The sequence below is a fragment of the Chamaea fasciata genome, unplaced genomic scaffold (assembly GCF_029207755.1).
Source record: "Chamaea fasciata isolate MVZ Bird 193981 ecotype frontalis unplaced genomic scaffold, bChaFas1.0.hap1 SCAF_2, whole genome shotgun sequence".
Taxonomy (NCBI): domain Eukaryota; kingdom Metazoa; phylum Chordata; class Aves; order Passeriformes; family Sylviidae; genus Chamaea; species Chamaea fasciata.
This window is the reverse complement of record NW_027094087.1, coordinates 84,125,245-84,147,096: the sequence shown is the minus strand read 5'-3', so window position 1 is coordinate 84,147,096 and position 21,852 is coordinate 84,125,245. Positions and strand designations below refer to the sequence as shown.

The following is a 21,852-nucleotide window of genomic DNA, read 5'->3' as shown; positions in this document are numbered from 1 at the left end:
ATAGTTGTTCCTGCTTTCCAAATGTTCAAGGTATTTCTGTGGTTTTAGGGGAAGGGGTTTTAGCACTAATATCAAGGTATCTTTAAAACCCCCTTTCACAAAATTCTCTGTATCCTGACTCCTCTAAAATAACCTATTAATATTTAGCAATAAAAAGTTTAATGAACACAGTACTTGATTACTGAAACATATAAATGAACGTTATCTTGTTTTGATATTAAAAAACTCTTTTGTGTCCTAGGTAGAAGCAGGCTTTTTCATACAAAGCGCAGAACAAACTTTTTGCTCTTAACTGGCACTGCTGCAGCTTAAAGACAGATTGGTTTGCTGTTAAGAATCTTGCTAAGTCAGTAGATGTAGTTTTCCCCCCTTCCTTGATCTGCTATATAAAGCACTAGGAAATATAGTTGTTTAATGCTTCAGAATCTCTTCTGCAATTTGTGTGTTATTTAGAAAATGCTGCCATATTTGGTCTTTTTCTGTAAAATGTGTAAGGCTAATCATTACATGATATTTAAGATTAAATTTGGCTAAACAAAGTCATCATGCTCCCTCCATCCCCAGAAAAAAACCAACCAAATAATTTTTAAATCCTTTTTAATAAATTAATATTCATTCATCAATATTTTCATAAAGCATCTCTTCATCATTCCATTTTACTATTCTTTTTTTCACTGCGGAAAAATACCAAAAATACATAGCTGTGCCTTAAGCAAAAAGGACTGGGTTTTAGTTTGTCTTTACAATGGGATGAAATCAACTTAGAGTTAAACCACCATAATATTTCTACTGTTTACTGACCCTTTCGACTATAACAGAAGATAGTTCCAGTTTTCCTTTTTTTTTTTTTAATGCCTTTTACAAACAAATTGTGTGCAAACGTTATTCAGAGTAGTGTTGAGTTACAAAGGAGTTAATTAGCTATGAAATGCATTACTCTGGTGTGATTTATTTGAAATTACCATTTTTAGTCTTAAAGCAATCTATGGTTAAAATAATATACTGCAGCTAGTGCACAGGGTCAAGAGCCAGAAAACGGGAGGTCAAGGCAAACACTATTCTTAACACATGGTTGTATGTGTGTGTTTTTGTGTGTAAGAAGTCGTGCTGGGACTGTAGGAACGGAATTGGCAAAGAAAGGCACAAAAAATGTGTGTGTAAGATGAAGTGTTAAGTGAGATTTTCCTGGCTTTTTTCAAGCCAAACCAAGACATGGATCTGTTCAAGGTTGAAGGTGTTTGTGACTAAACCAATGAAAGTGAAATCTTTTGAAAAAGCTGAAACGTGTAACTGCCTACTTTTTGCAAGGACAGGCAAGATGGGGAGTACAGTTCCCTGAAGGGGGCTGCAGTAACATGCTGCCCTCCAGTAGTGTGAAGGGTAAGAGAGGGAGAGAGTCCTCAGAGACTCAGTCCTCTTGCACATGCAGGGCCCTGAAAAATCCACATTGCCTCTTTGCTCTGTACAGAGAGTAATTTCCTCCCTTCTTGGAAATTCTCATTGAAGCCACTGAAGAACTGATTTCAGTGGGATTTGGAACATACATTTCTATCACACCTAAAAAGTCACTTCTTACTGAAGGTTTCTGGCTGGTCATGCGATTTCTAGGAGGTGGGGCTTGAAGAAAAGAGAGTGCTGTGGTGAAATCATGAGGGCGGGACCATTCTCAAATCCGACTTCTTAGGGTAGTTCTTCAGGGCACTTACAGGAAGACTTGCTTGAAGATAATTTCAGTAGGGAAATTTTTCTAAAGCAAAGCCTACCATTTTTAATTTTTATTAAAATCAGATATGTTTTGTTTAAACATATTTTGCTATTAAGATAAAAAACTTAGGAGATGTTTTCAACAATCCTATCTAATATGTACTTTGGGAGGGTGTTAATTGTTAGTTACTTTGATTATAAAGATGACAATGTGCTCTATAATCCCTTCACAGTTTGAAGAGATATTGGAGAGCTCTCATTGCACTTTACCAATGGGACTTAATACTGAGGAGCTTTTAAACACTAAGTTTTTCTGCTCCAGCTATCGGGCTCCTCTGAGGCTCTTCATGCTGTGTAGTTGTCTGCAGATACAGTGCTTAAAAACCGCAGCTCCAGCTACTTTGCACCACTGCCAAGGATGCAGCAGGGCTGCAGTGCTGACTGTGCCCATGGCAGCCGCTGGGTTCTTGGTGAATGTTCCCGGCTGGGGATGGCACTGCAAGGCAACGGAGCCCAGCCCATCCATGCTCAAGGAGCAGCCCCGAGGAGGGAACGCAAACACCTCTGCAAACCAGGCTCATCTACCCTGGAATTTCAGTCCACAGAAAAGTTTCACAGTTCAGCTGCAAATAGGGGTGGGAACAGTAAAGGGCCATACGCAGCAGGAACCCAAGTATCAGTAAAGCTCTACTCTCAGGTAAATCAAGTACTAGCAAGAACAGGGGGTGGTCATTACAGAGCCAAGGCGGCCTTTACAGTTTCATTCATATTTGGTGGTTTTTCTAGATGCATATCCACACGTATTTTTGCCCTATGAAGTCTCCAACTAGCATCCAAAGCTCTCTGTCAAAAAATCCCATTGATGTCCACAGGAATTTCACATGCAGAGAACTGTCAGGGCTAAGCCTGAATTCTGTTTTTTTAGATCTATTTATGCTACTGTATTTGTTGTTTTTTGAGAATGTACATGATAGAAACACTGCTTACAAAAAATATATCTTCATTTCTTTAGAAAGATTTAGTTCTGATAAATAACAAATTAGGTTTACAGATCTGAAATTGGCATACCTTGATGACTACAATCTACTAGACTGAAAGAAGTTGGAATCCCAGTGAGGGAATGAACTGGGATCAAACCAAAATGGCCACATTTGCATGAAGGGTATGTTAGAACACAGTTAATGCTGAAACAAAACATACTCTTGTGATCTGTGATGGCAGCACACTACCTTGGTAAGTGTAGGCATATACTTTCAGTATATAAATAAAATATGAAAATGCTCCATTACTGAATCAAAGTATCAGAAGTGCTCTATTTGCTCAACTCTAGAGAATAAAAAGTTATAACATCACAGAAACAAAAATATGACATAACATGCGGTCACGATAGCAAGCACAGGAAAGAAAAAGATTGAGAAAATATGCTCATATGCATATTATGCAAATATATTTTACATTAACATACAATGTTATAAGAGTGTTAAATAATATAATGCATGTTTAAAAAAGGCTACAGCTAGGTGATTTCATGTTGAAGTAACAAATAACCTGAGACATCTTCTATGCTTTCACTGGAATAACATTCTTTAAATCTACAGCAGATGTAGAACACATTGACAGTAGTTGAATTCTCAGCTAAATTATGCTAAAAATGTGCTGTTCTCTTTCAAAATGACATGGCAACTGGAACCAGTCCAAGGGAAGGAAAATGTGCTGTACATTTACAGTACTTACAAAAGATTCATGTCACTGCTGATGGACACTTAAAATGCTTGTTTGAAATATTATAAACCTGTATATGTCTCCAAAGACCTACAACACTCCCATGATCAGCTTGCTTACTGCAGAAGAGAAAGCAAGATATCATTAAAAAGTATGCCCATCCAGGACATGGGAAAAGATGTATTATGACCTATATAAATCCAAGAAATTTTAGCAAAGAAAAATAAATTTGGCTTGATGAAATGGTAGTTGATGGATCTGCAATATAAACAACTTATTTTAAACTTACCAGTGTAACTCTACTGCTTTATGATTAGTGTGTATGGCAGCATTTACAAAGGATGCTACTAAATACTGACTTTATACATGATTACAGCTGTTCAAAAATTTCTGTGACAATCCAAGTTTTGTAGTGGTAATATACAACACTTACTTTCTCAAGGCTTGCTGCTTTGACGACACCTGCCTTTCAGTTTAAAAAGTTCCTCTGTAGTGCATTCTATGTTAAAGTGTCCATAACCTCAGAATGAATGTGTTCATGTGTGTGTGCATACATATATTTTTGCTTTGCAGTATGTGCTTTAAAGTACACACAGTTCTTTGCTACATGTATTCACACATACATGAGTATGGTCTACATAGTAAAAGTTCATATATATATTTTTTAATATATAAATATATATATATATAAATATATATATAAACTCTGCAGGCAAGTAGTACTTCACTTGTTATAGTTGAAGTCCTTTAAAAAAACTAAGTCACTCAGTTAACATAGTATAGCCAGTAAATTAAGTTGAAAAGAGAAAATGTGAATGGAAACACCATTCTTGACCATCTGTCGATGGCATTCACATCCGTTAGATCGGGGATTTTTATTTTCAGTTGTGAAGACCTTCTTCGTAAATGGCCCCTCTTGCTGTGGGAGCCTGGTCTTTCTGACGAACGCCTCCCAAGGCTTTCACGATGTGAGCTTTGTTTTCTGTACTGGATTCCTGAGTTGTCAAAGGATATAGTTGAATTTCGGGCTTCCGTAACACTGGTGGTGACCTCGTTGCTTGCCACCTCATTGTGAATTTCAAGTGATGTTAGCAGAATGTTTCCATGGGTGTCCACCTAGGGAGAAAAAATAGAAACATAAATTCTTCCAAAAGATTTGACATCGATGAGCAGAATGTAGGTGTATGTAAATCTCCAAACCCATACATATCTAAAAAATAATGGAATTATTTTTAAGCATGTGATAATCTTAAAAAAGAAATGGCACTATTCAGCTGCCTAAAATTAGGCAAGTACTTAAAATATTTTTACAAACAGGATTATCGTCATACTACCAAACATCCAATACAAAACCATACTTGGCAAACTCCACCATTTTCTTCTCCCTCTAAACCAGACACATTTTAAAGGATGGTGTAGGTTCAGTGAAACCTCTGCATCGCTGGCAATGAAGGGAGACAGTAAGGGATGGATCCTCTCTCTGCTACAGTAGGAAATTAAATTAAACTGGCTAGCTTGTTTTTTTTCCCCCTAACTGTGATCTAAAATAAGGTTAAAAAAAAAAAAAGTGCCTGTGAAGTTTGCTAAAATCTCAAGAATGGTTCTGATGCGCTGAACTCTGCATTTTACAATCACAGAGCTTATTTACAACTTGTCTCCTGAAGTTTTCCTTCCAAAGTAATTTGCAGAGTTTTCCGATCATGGCAATTTTTGACTGCAGGGATTTTCTGTCTTGAGTGACTGGTCTTAAAAACCAATGAACTTAGGGCATAGAAAAAAATCAGCTGAATTGAGAATATAGGAGGGACTCTTCCCTTTCATTGCCCTAGAGGCAGTGACCAGTCTTTTGCATGTAGTATATTTATCATACTAACAAAGTCAAAGTCTTGCTGAGAGTAACATGACAGCGATTTCTACATAGATCTTTTAGCTAAGTAATAATAGCTTGCTTAATTTAATAGCAACTGCACCTACAGCAAGGTCAATGTTTGCGTTAGCAGCAACCCGTACTCAGTCAAGGACTAGGCAAAAAACCGGGTCCCTGGTCAGCCATATGACAGAGAGCTCCATACAAAAATCATCAAAACCCCATATAAATTTCAAAGCACAGAGCAGTGTGATGCCATTTTTAATAATAAAGAATAAGGTCCTGATCATTTAGAGTCTTAAAATCTGGGCCAGACTCTCCAGGCCTCCTGAGTGGCAAAAGAGGAGCAGCACAGAGTTGCGTATGGCTCCTTCAGTCCAGAAACCTTAAGAGTTCCCATGAGTGGCACTGAGGAGTTCTAAGCAGTGGTGTCTGAGTCAGTATCTGGTAGTTTCATTGGTGGGGCAGCCCAAACCCCACGCCCCAGGCCCTACATGCTGCAGTCAATACAGATAATCCAGGGATCAGCTCCAAAATTTCTGCCAGTTTTGGGGCAAGGAAAGTGATGGCTGAAGGTAAAAATAATGCCCCGTGCTGGGTATTTTCAGACAGTTAACACACGTGTGACTGTTCAAGAGAATTTAGTTCTCCATGTCAGAAATAGACAGTGAATCATGGAATACAGGATAATTTCCAGCTTTACATATGCAATTTATTCATCCATAATTCATTGCACAATTAATACATTTTTCTAACCTGCCACATGATCTAGCTGTGTGAACTGTGTAGCAGTTGAACATCTCCATCTAGAAACATCAGTTTAAAAGTGGTTGTAAAAACAGACTATTGTCACAGCCTTCTGAAGTTTGCACAGTCATCTGATACCATGTCCTTTGCAAGCTCAGTATGATGGATTAAAAGTATGTGCCTGTGTCTGCCCATATGCATTTAACTTTTTTCATTCTTATTGAAATTTTTTGAAATGGATATTTCTTTCATCAATTATTGATGCTTCAGCTTATCTCTTCTCAGGGAAAACAATTATGATAGTATATCAGTAATGCTTTGCCAAGGTGCTTGCAAATGGAAAGAAAGAATATAAAATGCTACAAATGATATACAGGCAAGTAGGAAAAAATCCTAAGGTATCTAAAAAATCCTGCTGCTGTAGGCAATGGCACATTGTGCTGATGAGTGCCTATAAATAAAAATAAATAACATGAACAAAAATAATGGCATAGAAAAGCCTCAGTGATGATTAAGAAAAATTTATTTTCTCCATGGCAGAAACCATACGGGAACAAAAGTAAGATCTTGAGGTTTGTAGAAAGGAGTTCATGCTGTTGAGCAGTCTCCGTAACCAGGGAATAAACACAAGTGTAAAATACAGTCATGGATATCATCACTACTTATGGTGGTCTCTGAAAATAACTGATTCAATTTCTTCCGTTCTTTTTTCCCACTAAGAGTACAAATTACGATCAGGATTTTTTTTTTTTACGCAATGCGTAAAATATCTCAACAACCTGCTTTTTCCTTGTGAAGCTTTAAACTAAATCTCTCATCCAGACCCTCATGGCATCAAATGTCATCTTTCCCATCTCCTCCTAGGCTTTGAGAAATCTCCTTCCGCTTATTAAAAATGTCATAGAGAGACCATTTAGGTGGGCCTCACCTCTAGAGCCCTGCCATCCCCTTGCAGGTCTCTCCTCTTTTTCTTTCCACCACCACAGATGTCAAGTCCTCTTTCCCGCAGGATTTCCTGATCTCCCCTGATTCTGTCTGCCACCTACATATACACAGACATCAGCACATCCTGGGCACTTTGTCCATCTGCACTGAGCCCGGACTGTTGTGAGCTGTCAGATGAAAGCTTGTACTATGGAGGGTACACCTATGCAATCAGGCTTCTCTTGATCAAGGAATTAATTTTATTCCTATTATTTCCTTGCATGGCATAGCCTTCTTCACCTTATCTGCCAACTTCACATGCCACCTTAAGATGGCTTGTGCCTTTATGTGCCAACTTTTCATTGTTTGTCACTTCATCTAGAAATCAAACCAGAAAGGCAGTCAAGAAAGTTGCAACTTTTGTGTAAATCCTTTTTCTGACGATACCAGTATGTCCTATGAAGCTACATGACAGTATACATTTTTCTCAAAATGTCAAATGAAACATATTTGGAAACATACTTTTGAAATTCATCTCTCTGCTAATGGGGCAACAGGCTTGCATGTCAGATATGAGGAAGGAGCAGATGGAGAGAAGAAGAGGTCTGCAGAAGCTAAATAAGCCCCTGGTCCACAGATACTCTTGAGAATTACTCTCTCAAATTGATTCCTTCAGAGGTTTTGAATAAACCACCAGAGCTCTTGACAACATTAGAGCACTATACGCTAATACTTTGTGACAATCTTAAGGTGATGTCTTAAAGTATGAATACTTAATGCATGCAGCATGTTAAAAAGTATTTGCACATAAACATGATTTTGGAATCATTTAAGCAATGATTTAAATTATTTTGACAAAGGTACACAAGCTCTCTCAACGAATAAAGAAGCAAACCAATAATGGCAGGGTATCCTGTCCAAGTCGACTCATGTTTGCCTGAATATACAGGGAAGGCAAAATCCTCCACGAGTGAACATGAGTGTTGCTCTGTGGCTCCAGGGAAAATGTTACCCCAGGTATACATTAAGAAAAGTAGCTGACTGGATTACAGACAGTCATGGCTATGTATGACAAACAAGGCCAATGTCTTTGACAAAACTTTAGTTTTCTCCTTATGGGCCTTAGAATAGAATTTTATCACCTGGCTCAAAAATGTCACTTTCTGCACTGGAAATTCTCTCCAAAATGCTAATACCAGGCTTTACTCTCAAATGCTGTTATAAATCAGAGATGACACTGTGGATTTGGTCCATTTCTCCTCAATTCTTCCCATAGTTCTTTAACCAAGGTTTTTCCCTTTTTTGACTTCTCTGCCAACCCTGTGCTTCCATTCTTTTTGCAGCCTTCTTTCTCCCCACTTTCTCATATCTCCTCCCCAACACATGCAGGGGTTGGTTGTTTCCTTGGAGTGTTTCCCATTAAACTCATCAAAACAGATGAAAACTTTAATTAATTCCCTGCTGAATCAGCATGGATACAAATATGCAAAACCAGTACTCTTATTTTAGAATAAATTTTAATCAAACTCCATCTCTCCCACCTCTGAGTAACCACAGCTCCTGCACCAGGATGAAGTGACTGACTTGCACATAAGTGCATTTTTGAGAAGCAGATTTACCTTTGAAGGTTCACCATTTCTGAACTATACGTATTACAGTACATGTGAAAAATTCATATACTACAGTAGCCTAATGTCATTACACAGAAATGACTCTGACTCACCTAACTGAAGCCAGAAGGAGAATTAGGACAATGTTCACAAAGAACCTGCTCCTTTGCTCTTGCAGGAACACCACGTGGACTCAATTTAGATTGTATGTTCCAGGTCCAAAACATCAATGCCCTATTATATCTGGGAAGCCCTAAATCTATTTCTAATTCTACCCAGGATCCAATCTCATTTAGATGTTAGCTATTCTAGTGTAAGAAACAAAATATAACAGCTGCTATTGAATACCTTTCTCCAATATTTTTTTTAAAAACTTCAACATTAAAGCCAGTTTGAAAGCAGTTTACTAGGGCCAGAAAACTACCATTAAGACTTGATTTATTACTGGGTAGAGTTCTGAATTGTTTCAAGTTCATTTAGTTCTCTGTTTATTATTCCCTAAATTTTAAGGAGTATGTTATAATGAAATCTTTTTTTCCTCGTAAGTCTTTCAGAGGAAGCATTTTGCTCAAAAATAGGAAGCATTTTGTTCAAGCCCCATAGGTATGTTTACTTGTTTATCAATCCCAAATTTTCAAATACCATGTACACACTTCCCATCATGTGAAGCAATATAAATGCAAACAGGGGGTTTAAATAACATGATGAAAAGCTCTGTCTCTGTAGTTAGTCTTGCATTATTTTACATCAAAATTAGTATTTATGTACATACAGAATCACAGAATATTCTGAGTTGGAAGGGACCCACAAAGATCATCTGGTCTGATTTCTGACCCTCCACAGCACCATCCCCAAGAGTCATACCATGTGTCTAAGAGCATTGTCCAAACATTCCTTGAACTCTGACAGGCTTGTGCTGTGATCACTTCTCTGAGGTGCCTGTTCCAGTGCCCAACCATGCTCTGGGAAAAGAACCTTTTTCTAACATCCAACCTGAACCTCCTCTGACACAGCTTCAGGCCATTCCCTTGAGTTTTCTTAGTGGCCACCAGAGAGATCAGTGTCTGCCTCTTTCACCTTCTTTACTTATGCGTAAATGGCTTTCCAACATGTAGAAAAATATGCAATCAGGCCTTAAGTTTTCTCCGTGCTTGAAGCTAAATACATAGACCATATTATGCCTTGGATGTTTCAAAATAATTTAAAACTGCAGGCAAAACAAAAATTAAAGTGTTGAGTGTTCTCCCTGAGTCTAAAAGTTGATACTTCTCTCACTGCCATTTAAATATCTTTATATTAATTAATAAGTACAAAAAAAAGAGGAAGAGGTAATTATATTATATCAGCTTAGTAGATGAGCCCAGGATATCCAGCAGTACTGGGAAGATGGAAAGACCTTGAAAAACAGGGAAAGTATGAAGAAGCAAACTAATTAGGAACTTCCATTTTATTATCATCACTGTCTATCAAGTAGTAATGAAGTTTTACAATTAACCTTGATGTATTTCAATGAAGGAAGAAAAGGAAACAAACGAATAGTCCTCCTTGGCCCTGTCTTTCACACTGTCTGGCTTATTGCACTCTCTGAGATGTCCTATGAATTGTACATACGATCCTTCTTACTGTCTCAGGATTTGCACGATTCATACTTCAGCAAAGTGGCTGCAAAACAAAACTAGTACATGTATGAGTCTCCCAGTGCACAGTGAATGTCCCCACCACGAGCTACAGGATGAGTGCTCATCCCACAAGAACTGTGCTTATCACCCTTGACAGATATATTTCAAAATTGGGTACCTACTCATCACAGTGGTGATATAAAAATATCCCACAGTTCAAAAAAGCACTGAAAATGTACCCAGGAAAGATGAAGATACACTAGAGAATACTGCCAGTTTTGCTATTCCTGCATTTCCCAATTTACTGAATGATAATTCTTCCACAGAAGTCAAGATATTAATTTTCACAATAAAATCTCACTTATGAGCAGGGTTGCTACAATTAACAAAACTGCTAAGTAGATGTAAGTGGCCTGAGCCTCTGTTCTCAGCAAAGCCTGGTGGGAAGCTGCTGCCTTGGCCAACAGCGGGGGTTGGAGCCAGGAATCTCCAGAGCTAAAATTACATGCAGACACTGCCTGATGAGAAGGGCCTTTTTATAAAGGGTTATGCATTATTCTTCTCAGAGGAAGCTCTTCCCACATGTCTAACAGCCATTGGGGGTTTGAAGCTTGAATGAGCCTGTGTGATAGTTACCCTCCTGATTGATACTCTGGCGCCAAACTTTTGGTCCCACCAAACTGAAAACATAAATTGCCACATTTTGAACCAAAAAGCAATGTTTTCAGCAGGGCACTTTAACATATATCACATAAGCTCTGTGAATTGGCCCAGAAGGAGCAAGGTCCAAAAAACATGCTTACCATGTGATTGTACAAGTAGCCTCTACTACAAGAGTGAAGAACAAGTGAGAACAGGATTGCCTAAAAGCTCTCTCATGCTGATTTAGCCATAAATTAGGCTGTATCTGAGCCTCATTTAAAAGAAAAAACTTATGTAGCAAAAGTGAAAGCTTTGAGGGCTACAAATGAAGCCTCAGTCTGCCAACACAAACAGGATAAATGGAATTGATTCGCAACAATGGCGATCAATTTTTAAAGGAAACATTTTTAGAGACCGCCTATTCTTTTCTGACAGTTTTTCTACAATCAGAGGACTTTAATTTAGGCATCAATACCATATCAGGTATAGTATTTTATTTTATGAAAAATAAAAATTAATTTCTTCCTTGATCCTAAAGCTTGCCCTCATATACGAAGCAGAGTGTCAAGGCTTTCAAAGGAGAGTTTTCAATCCCAAACTAGTATGTGTATGAAAACTGGTTATACACAAAGAAGCGCAGCATCCTATGTTTGTCTCAGTAACTATGGTTTACTGAGATAGGCTGGAACAATTCAGTGAGAAATACTATTTACAGTGTATTATCTGAAATAAAATGTGATGCAAAAGCAGTCAAAAGAAGAGACGGCTAAGTGTGAAATTTCCTTTGTAGTCAGCCGCTGATCCACAGATGAGTCATTCATAAAGGCTCACTCAGGTTTCATCTCATCACCAGCTCTGAATCTTCTGAAACCTTTTCCAGAGATTCAATTTAGTCAGACATGCTTCAGCCATCATGCCACCTTCAGCAGTGCCATGCAGAAGAATACTGAGTTTTTCTCTCCCCACTGCTTTTCTTTGTCACCTCTGCAACGTGAGGACACTGGCTGTGCCAATTCCATGCTGCAAGAACAGAGCTCTTCTTTCTCTGACACCTGGAGCTATTTGGCTCACTGATTTCAACACATGGACAGTGCTGGACAGCAAGCCATAATGGGAGCATTGAAGCCAACAGACAGCTCAGCAGCAGCAGCTGGTGGAGCCCTCCTCAACACAACAAGCCTTAGTGGTAGTATACCAGGAATAACTCAGAGAAGTACCTAAAAACCTGGGACTGGAGAGGCACATCCATAGCAGCAGCACCAAAATGAGGGTGGCTCTGCCAGTTTTGGCTTTTCAAACCCATAACCGCTGACGCAGGACAATGGAAAAGCATTCATTATGAAGACGAGTTACTGAGCATGAAGTTACTGCTCTGCAAAGCAATTATCAAATACAAACACAAATATACCCACATCTGTGCATTTTGTAGTCTAGAACATTTTTTTTTATTGAAACTCCCTTGCTCTACAGTCCAAAAGGACTAAGAAAGCATGAAAAGCCCTTTTGCTACTATAAGAAGAGTGTTTATAACCAAGCTTGCTAGCTTGCACTCCAGACTTCTCTGATGTGTAAAAATAGACTACAATAGTAGTATCCATGCTGGTTCTACTGGTTTCCATGGACTGAAACACTTCTGAGTGGAAATAACATGCCGTTTTCCCACTGCCTTCTCTTGTTCCCTTTGCCTGAAAGACAGTGTTTCAGTAGCACTGCCAGTCTTGGGAACCATAAAAGCAAACCTTGAACTCAGGGCCTGAGCACCAAGTAATGTGTTGAGCTGCCCCTTCTCTGCTAGTGCTGCCTCGCAGCACAAGAGATTGTCCACCACACCACAGCCCCTCCTGACTCTGGTTGGACCTGATACAGGACTGAGTTGTTCTGCCACTACACCCACAAGTTACAGCATCTGATGTGGACAATAAATTTAATAATGTTTATTTATTTATTTGGTTCACTTTGGGTTTTTTTGATTTGTTTTGTTTTGTTTTTCTAGCGCCCTGAGCTAGTATTCTTAATCAGTGACAGGGAGCTCACACACATGGTTTATAAACAAGCAAATGCAATTACTAAAACACAACAGCAACAGAGCAACCCAAAATAGTAGTCAGAAATAAACTAATAATAACGCCTTCTTCCAGTTTTATATTTGAACATTTTTCAATCTCCTTTCCAGCACAGCATACATTTGACAGTCATGAAATAGTGGTGATAAGTGTAAAGTGGGCTGCCTGCTTTTGGCATTCTCGCTTTCTTTAAAAATGTCACTCAGCCCCAAATCACATGAGACTGGAAGTGTTTTCTAGGATTAGAAACCTTCACTTTACTGAATGGAATTACACTCCACGGAAGACTGAAGCCTCAGCAAAACCACAAAACCAGTAATTTCACTGAACTTGCACAAAGTAGTCCTCATGTGTGCCTCTGAGCCTCCCTTACTGTGCAGTATTGGCGAACACTGAGTGAGCCTCTCCCAGAACATCCAGCACCGGAGTCCCAACTCTAAAGCAAGAAGCAAGCAACTGTTATTTCCATCAGATTCAATGATTTTCAAGAGCCACCAAAGGAGAGATTGGAAGTTAATCACCCTTCACTACCACTGAAGTGGTCAGAACCAAGGCTGCAGAGCTTTCAGGTACTGTCTTCCATAGAAAGTATGTCAAAAATTCTAGCATGACTCCAGTCCTGCTGCATCCATGGATATCTGCATAGCATAGTAAATGGTGGACATGATCCAGAAGATAGACATTTTCCTGCTTTAAGGCTGTGGTATCTTGAAGCCATGGAAAACTTTGTCCAAAGTAAATCTGTTAGATGTATTTTTCCTGAGATGTGCATCTTGAAATCCATGGGACTTCTTGTCTGTTCTAATCAATTCCCAATGCTTCGTATTTGCCAGTGTTTCTCAAATGAGAAATTAAAATTTGACATCCTACATTCTATGAATCTTCTATCTATGTTTTGTTTCAAAGGAAGATTTCTGATTAATTCTACCTAATGTTTCTGTCTGTTTCTGTTGCATGCTGGCACTGCTTCTCTGAAAGGCACTGAATCCAGGAACTGCAACAAAACTCTGCTGAATTCCCCATCTGAGGCCTGGCGACAAAACGCTTTCTACACAGAAAGGGGCCATACCATATTATTTATCTTCTGTTATTTGAACAGCTAATATATTCATAGTCAATATGAGTCTATATGATTCTACAACACATACAGAGTTCTCTTTCACACCTGGGACTCCAAGGGACAAAGAAACACACTCTTCTTTAAACTCTGGTACAATGAATTTGTATCCTTGTTGGATGGAATCATAGAATCTCTTAGGTTAAGAAGCCCCCTAAGGTCACTGAGTTCATCTGTTAACCAAGCATCATGTTCACCACTGAAGCACGTCCCCACATGCCACATCCACATGACTTTTGAACTCTTCCAATGATGGTGATTCCATCACTTCCCTGGGCAGCCTGTTCCAATGCCTGACTTCCTTTTCTGTGAATAAATGTTCCCTAACATAGAATCTAATCCCTCCCTAGTGCAACTTAAGGCCACTTCCTCTCATCCTGTCACTTGCTACACGGGAGAAGAGACCAACCCCCGCCACACTACAACCATGTCTCAAAGCGTCGCATCTGCATATCTTTTAAATATCTTCAGGGATAGTGATTCAACCACTTCCCTGGGCAGCCTGTTCCAATGTTTGACAACCCTTGCTGTGAAGAAATTTTTCATTCATGCACAGTTGATATTAAACCAGCAGAAAAAGCAGAACAGTTTGTGGTATTTGCTTGGGATGCTTCAGAAACAAAAGAAAAGGTTGTAAGTCAAAAGCCAGGAAAAAAGATTACTGTGTGGTATGAGCAGATCCAGGATACAAAAAGGGCATAAACTGCGGAAAACAATATATATTTTTATTAGTTAAGGTACTTATGATTATTTTGACAATGTAGATAAATTGATCTCAAGATAGAAGAAGTGTCAGACAGGATAGTATTGGACCCATTCACTCTTGTACTGAATTATGTAAATCATTTGAATGGATGAGATACACCAGATGGCTTCCAGCAGGAGAATTAAACCTTACTGTGTACATCTGCATTACCTGCTTGCAGTTAAAATCTTCTCCATGGCTTTCAATTTGGATACTCTTTTATTTTCCCATCTGTATTTTTTTATTATTATGACTATTTATTTTTCCAGTAAAGAGAATTTTTTGTCCTGAATTGTCTTACTTCTATGCAAAACTGCCAATTGTGACGAGAATCTAGTTTCATAATACAGTGGACTAAAATGTGTTTATTGGTTCCGAATTGTTTCACAACTATGAGTGCTGATAATTGGGTGTAGTTCTGCATTACATTTACTATAGCAGACAAAATCATTAGGATAAACAAATATTGCTTGAAATTACTTTTATCATACTGGTTTTGATAAACAGCTAGTATTTTTGTCACTGTGAACTCAGTTTTAATTTTTAGCTGATAGAAAAAAACCCCAGTCTTACTCAACAGAACTGATTGAAAAAGCCTCACTGGGAGCATTTTAGTAAAAAAATAAAGATGTTTTATTCAAACTTACATGGTTTGTTAATGTCAGGTACTGCAGAATGCAGTGAATTTTTCTTCCAAAGATTAAAAAAGGAGGTATTCACTGGACAAAGTAATACTCCAGGCAAGGAAATAGGCTGGAGCATAATCAGCACAGACCTTGCCAATACCATACTTCAGAAATCAATCTGAAAGTTTCTCTAGGATTTACATTTTCCTGCTGGTCTTAAACAGCAGCAGATGACAATGCCACAAACAGCATTGAACTATGCTGGTGAATTAATTAGCATGGCAGAACCAATCCTTTTTCTGTTCTCTCCCATGGTAAATGCATCTCCTCTAAGTGAAGTGAGGAAAGGTGTGCTCAGATCCTGGATTCACTTACATAGGAAATGTACATGGATACTTAAAATCACAGTTAGATTATATGTGATTTAGACAAATAAATGCCTTTGTAGATCTGAGCCTTTATTTTCAAGCTAGCTTCCCTCTCCCCTCTTCTTCTTACACTTACTTGTCATACAGACCATACTTCCACATCTGCATGCCTACATACATTCTTCTATGTCAGTTCCTGAAAATGAAAATGGCCAAGTTTGTCCCCAAAAAGATGAGGTTGGTTGTCACCAGAAGGTGATGTTTTTACGCCAACCTTTTTGGTTTTTCTCATACTGATAGTCTTTGCAAAGTAAAAATAGAGAGAAGATATATAAATTAAAGAAACCTACCCGACTGCCTTCAAACCTTGAGCGATCGTTGTTCGCCTTTGTTGTTTTCTCTGCAAGTTTCTTCTGCCTTTGAGGGCCTTTTCCAAAGAAAATGTAGTTGACAAACGCGTATTCAAGTAAGGCCAAGAAGACAAACACAAAGCAGCCCATGAGATACATGTCAATGGCTTTGACATATGGAATTTTAGGCAGAGTCTCTCGTAGGTGAGTGTTGATTGTTGTCATAGTCAGCACAGTCGTAATTCCTACACAAAGAAAAGAGATCACATATCTTACAACTCCAAGCATTCAATTTCATTTTCATTCTTGGCAAAAAACGTCTCAGTGGGAAGAAGCTTAAAAATATGTAAAAGATGTCTTGAGGGTGACATCACTGCAAAAAAAAGGCGAAATTAAAACTTGATGCATTTTTATTCTCTTACAATTATTTCCTTCCTATGAGAGGGGGAACAGCTAACAAGGGGGTCATGGCAACAGATAACAAGGGTTAACTCATGGCACCACTGCCATGAGTTAACATAGCTTCATGGAACCCAGTGTAGCTCTACTGAAAATCTCTTCCACGGAGACCAATCTGATGTGCAACAAGAACAGTATTCACACAGATGGTGAAAGACTTCTCCTGCACTTTTAAATTTCTAAGAGTTAGGCAGTTGGTGGATGTCAGTCCTGTAAGATCTCCCTGTAGTAGATGGGGAGAGACAGGTACCTTTCTAGAGCAGTTCCTCCCATCTATTTTAGATACCTATTTCAGGAAAGGACAGTATATAAATGGAATATGAGATGACTAATTTGGAGCAGTAGGCTAGTTACATAGAAACAAGTGAGGTGAGAAATGAGAGACAGACAGGTACGTGAACTTTTGGAAGAAGGAGGGAGAGCAGCATTTTTATAGCAAGAAACTGGACACTAATAAAATATCTACAAAATATTTCAACCTTATGTCAAGGTATTTATCTAAGGATGGACATAGCACCTGAAGACAGAGCACTGTTTAGAAAATCTGGAAAGAAAAGCAAATTTATTGTCAGTCCGCTTGAATTCACAATAATCTGCAAGATCTGTGTCTCTGCTGGAAATTCTATGGGAATTGCAAATCACAGGTTGCTGAAAACCCTGATTTGTGGAATAAGTCTCATTTCAAGGCAAGTCATTCTATTAGGTCTCCTCCATTACTATTTTCTCTGATTCCATAATTATACCATCAGTTTACAAGTAGTTACTAAAATACAGGCAGAAGAAAAATTAAGGATGAAATAAAATTGCTGCCTTATAATAAAGCACAGCTTCTTTTACCTGAAGAGATGAAAATAAAAGACATTGTAACTCAAAATCAAGCTGTTGGTGTAAGCAGTGTCACTCCAGGGAACTGTAGTAATACCCCCTGAGATTGTGTAAGATATTTTGGATATTTAGTAGGTTAGTGTCCTGTGGTTTTCAGTGCTTTTCCTCTAAACTGTGAAACAAGTGTGCATTGATGCCAGATGTCTGGTGATCTGGAAGATTAAGCACACTGAATAGAAAGGCGGCTATCACTAACCAAAGGGAAATACATTCCCTGGGAGATCCTGAAACCCTGTGGCCAAATGTGCTTCTGAAGCTCAATAATTTATTTTAAAGCACAGCTGGAGGAGAAGAAGCTGACAGTCCCATAAGACAAAAAAATAAAATAATCTTGTGATTGTAGTCCTTCCCACAAAGGAGGACTCTAGAGATTATCCTCTTCACTCAAAGGACTGGATCTGGGAACTTCTAGGGCTAACTAGCAAAAAGTTGAGAGAGCAGAATTGATAGGTTTGAATATTCCTCTTGAGATCAGCCCTATATCACCATCTGTGTGCAGTGTCCACAGCACATAGCCTCTGGAATGAGCTGGCCTTTGCTCTGTACCTTGGCTTCACTTTGGAGGCAACTGTTTGGTTCAGTGCAGCAAGGGATCAGGCACAGAGGCAAAACATGGGAGTGAATGAATAGAATCAGGCTCTTGCAGAGGATACAGGCTTCTTGCAGGGGTTGAGTGTAAGTTTGTGTCTCAAGATCCCCAAACACTTAGGAAATCAGGTATACCGTCTCTATACTGCACTTTTCAGTGCCAATCATATATGTCCAAAGGTACTATATTGCTTTTAAACTTTTATACCGCTTCACCTTTGGATGCTATGTAAGTTCACAGACACAACATAACTGGGAGCAGCTGTTGCCTCCTCCAGAGGCAGGAAGGCCCTGCAGAGAGACCTCGACAAATTAGAGGACTGGACAGCCATCACCAACCATGTGAAATTCCATAAGGGGAAGTGCTGGATTCTGCACCTGGGATGGGGCAAACCTCAACGTACAGACAGTGCTGCAGAAAGTTCTGGGTCCTGGTGGATGGCAGGTTGAACATGAGCCAGCAGTGCTCTGGCAGCCAGGAGGGCCAACCCTGTCCTGGGGTGCATTAGGCACAGCATCACCAGTTGTGCAAGGGAGGGGACTGTCCTGCTCTGCTCTGCACAGGGGCAGCCTCACCTTGAATACTGTGTGCAGTTTTGGGCACCACAATATAAAAAAATATTGAACTATTAGAAACTGTCTGATGGAGGGCAACAAGGATGGTGAAAGGTTGTGAGGGGAAGCTGTATGATGTGCAAGTGAAGTCACTTGGTCTCTTCAGCCTGGAGACCTCATTGCAGCCTACAACTTCTTCGTAAGGGGAAGAGGCGGGATAGGGACTGATCTCTTCTCTATGGTGGCCAGTGACAGGAGGAAAGGGAATGGCCTGAAGTTGTGTGTGTCAGGGGAGGTTTAGATTGGATATTAGAAAAAAGGTGTTCACCCAAAGGGTGGCTGGGCATTGAACAGACTCCCCAGGACAGTGGTCACAGCACCAGCCTGAAAGAGTTCAAGATATATTTGGATAATCCTCTTGGGACCATGGTGTGACTCTTGGAGATAGTCCTGTGCATGGACAGGAGTCAGACTCCCGTGGGTCCCTTGTGGGACACTCCAACACACTATTTTCTGTGATTCTGTGATACTAGCTTAAGACTAATAAGAGGGGCTAATCAAAGGAACATAGGATTAGACCCATGATACTGAACTTTATAATACAAACGCCACAGACATAATCACCAAGGCACTAATTGTTTTCTGAGAAGAAACTATTAGATGGATTTTTGTCCTCTCAAAAGGAATTTCTATCAATTGGAAATAGAACATCTGGTCTCCTGAGCTTGCCTTGTACTCACTGATTTTTGTTCTAATATTTGTCTTACAGTACTTGATGAACTTGTGCTACACAGAAATGGGCCACATGAGACAGTCTTGCTCCTTAAACAAGGAAAAATCTCATGAACCTGTAACAGAAGGGCATGGAATGTCACTGGGTATGGTAACTTCTGTCTAACCATCTGTTCTCTGCAGTTCTGGCCAATATGTATCCGGATGCTGACAGTTGTGTTTGAAGTGCTGCCCTCACTTGGTCCACCTGGGTGGATCTCTGCTATCCAGTAGCTCATTTATGAACACATCAGAGATGTTTGGGCTCTATGCCCCACTTCCTATTAAGCTACTACTTAGCTTCAAGCTGATGCTAAACAAACACTGGCTGCTGAGTGGTAATGCCAAACTGTGTCACGCCCATATGCACCAGCTAATCCTCAGAATATGCAGCTACTGCACAGTAACTGCAGTTAATCTACTGTATCTCCAGCTACCCAAATTCAGATGCTGGGTATTATGTTGCACAAAGGTGGCTACCCTGCCTGCTTTGGTATGTGGGACCTTGGGAGACATGGGGTAAGGAAACAGGGAATCATAGGGACATCGGCTGGAGTATGTGTTTGCTGTGGTACATTACAGAAAAATAAGGGAACTAGGGAGTTTGTTCCTGTTTTAAGAAAATAAGAGAATACAGCAGGAAGATAGCACAAACTTAAGTGACAAGTTTTGGGTAGGAAGGTATGTGTAATTGGGAAGCACAAGGTTGAAGACAGAATTTGGGAGAGGAAGCAGAAGTATTTATAAGGACGTATAGATCTATTTCATCTTCCTTAGCTAGAGCTATCCCTGAATATGCTTCTGTTAAGGATGAAATATTTGTTGTGAGTTGCTGTGGTTCCAGACAGAAAGGGTTAATTTTTGCAGTAGCCAGAAGGGAGCATGGCTAGGACCCAGAGGTTATTCTATACCAGCTCACATCATTGCCAAATGTTGCAGGAAGGGAGTCTTCTGGGAGGAAGGCTTCTCTTCAGGTTGGGGCAAGTGTGGCTGCCATTGAGTCATGAGTTCCACAATGAGCTTCTAAATTTTTTGCTTCTAAATCACTCCCTTTTTTGTACAGTTTTGTTATTAGTATGTTCCTGATCCTGTTTATTTTCTCGTCTCATTGCTGTTTCCAGTAAATTGTCCTTACCTCAGCCTGAGATCTTTGCCTTTTGCGCCTCCAGTTCCCTCCAGCCACTCACAGGGGGAAGGGGGGAAGCAAGCGGCAGTGTGGTTTTTAGTAGGAGCTCTGAATTGGAGAATACCATTCCTAAACTATGACAGAATCTCAGAATAGTTTGGCTTGGAAGGGACCTTAAACACCATCTAGGTTTGTTGCCATGCACAGGGACCTTCCACTAGATCAAGTTGCTCATAGACACCTCTAACTTGGCCTTCAATACTTCAAGGGATGGGGAAACCACAACTTCTATGGGTAACCTACCTGTTCCAGTGCCTCGCCACCCTTACAATCAAGAATCTCTTTTTAATCTAACATTTTGAAGCCATTCCTCCTGTCATTACATGTCCTTGTATGAAGTCCCTTTTCACTTCTCCTGTAGGCCCCCTTTGGTACTGGAAGGTGCCATAAGGTTACCCCAGAGCCTTCTCTTCTTTAGGCTGAACAAAGCCAAGTCACTTGGCCTGCCTTGACAGGACAGGTGCTCCAGCCCCTGATCACCTTCATGGCCCTTCTCTGGACTCACTCACTTCGCTCCAGAAGGTCTGTGACCTTATGTTGTCGACCCCAAACCTGGATCCAGTATTCCAGCTGAGGTGTCATGAGAGCAGAGTCAAGGAGAAGAATCACCTCCCTCACCCTGCTGGCCACGCTGATTTTGGTGCAGCCCAGACACTGCTGGCTTTCTGGACTGCAAGTGCACATTGCTGGGTCATATTGAATTCCTTGGCAACCAACACCCCAAGTCCTTCTCCTCAGGGCTGTTTCTCAAACTATTCTCTACCCCTCTATTTGCACTTGGGATTGCCTAACCCATATGCAGGATCTTGCACCTGGCCTTGTTGAACTTCACAAGGTTCATCTCTCAAACTTGTCAAGGGTTTTCTGGATAGCACCCCTTCCTTCCAACGTGTCAACTGTCTGGTTTTCTAGCGACCTTCCCTTATTTAAAGGATACCTTGATCTGAAAAGTTCTTGGGCAGGAATCACATACCTGTGCCAAATCCATGGTTTTTTGTCATGAGGTAAATGACACTTCAAGCTGCCATAAACGTGCACTTAACATACCATGTACGTTGAGGGTTACGTGGCATGATATGGTCCACAGCTGATGTGCCCCCGTGTGCTGAACCAGCAATAGCTCTTCTGGTTTCTCTTCTGGTCTGCTCCTGCCAGCATCAGTTAAAGCACCAAGACCTCAGGAGGAGGCTTGGAGCCACATTTGTCCTCCCACACTGAGCTGGACTGAAGCCCATGCTCAAGTATGACTGTGGAGCTGGCTCCCTAGATGATTTTACTGACAACAATATTAACTTTGATGAGAA

General features: G+C 39.9%; 1 protein-coding gene across 3 annotated transcripts in view; it reads right to left on the bottom strand.

The window, feature by feature from the left end:
• Positions 1 to 583: 583 nt before the first annotated feature.
• Positions 584 to 21,852, bottom strand: part of GABRB3 (gamma-aminobutyric acid type A receptor subunit beta3) — a 117,914-nt gene continuing 96,645 nt past the window's right edge. For all 3 annotated transcript variants that reach the window (XM_066176530.1, XM_066176532.1, XM_066176531.1), the window contains 2 exons: positions 16,105 to 16,349; positions 584 to 4,542 (listed from right to left, as the gene is read on the bottom strand). In XM_066176530.1, the coding sequence (XP_066032627.1) occupies positions 4,192 to 4,542; positions 16,105 to 16,349 (596 nt within the window). In that variant the 3' untranslated portion in view covers positions 584 to 4,191. The remainder of the gene's footprint in view (positions 4,543 to 16,104; positions 16,350 to 21,852) is intronic.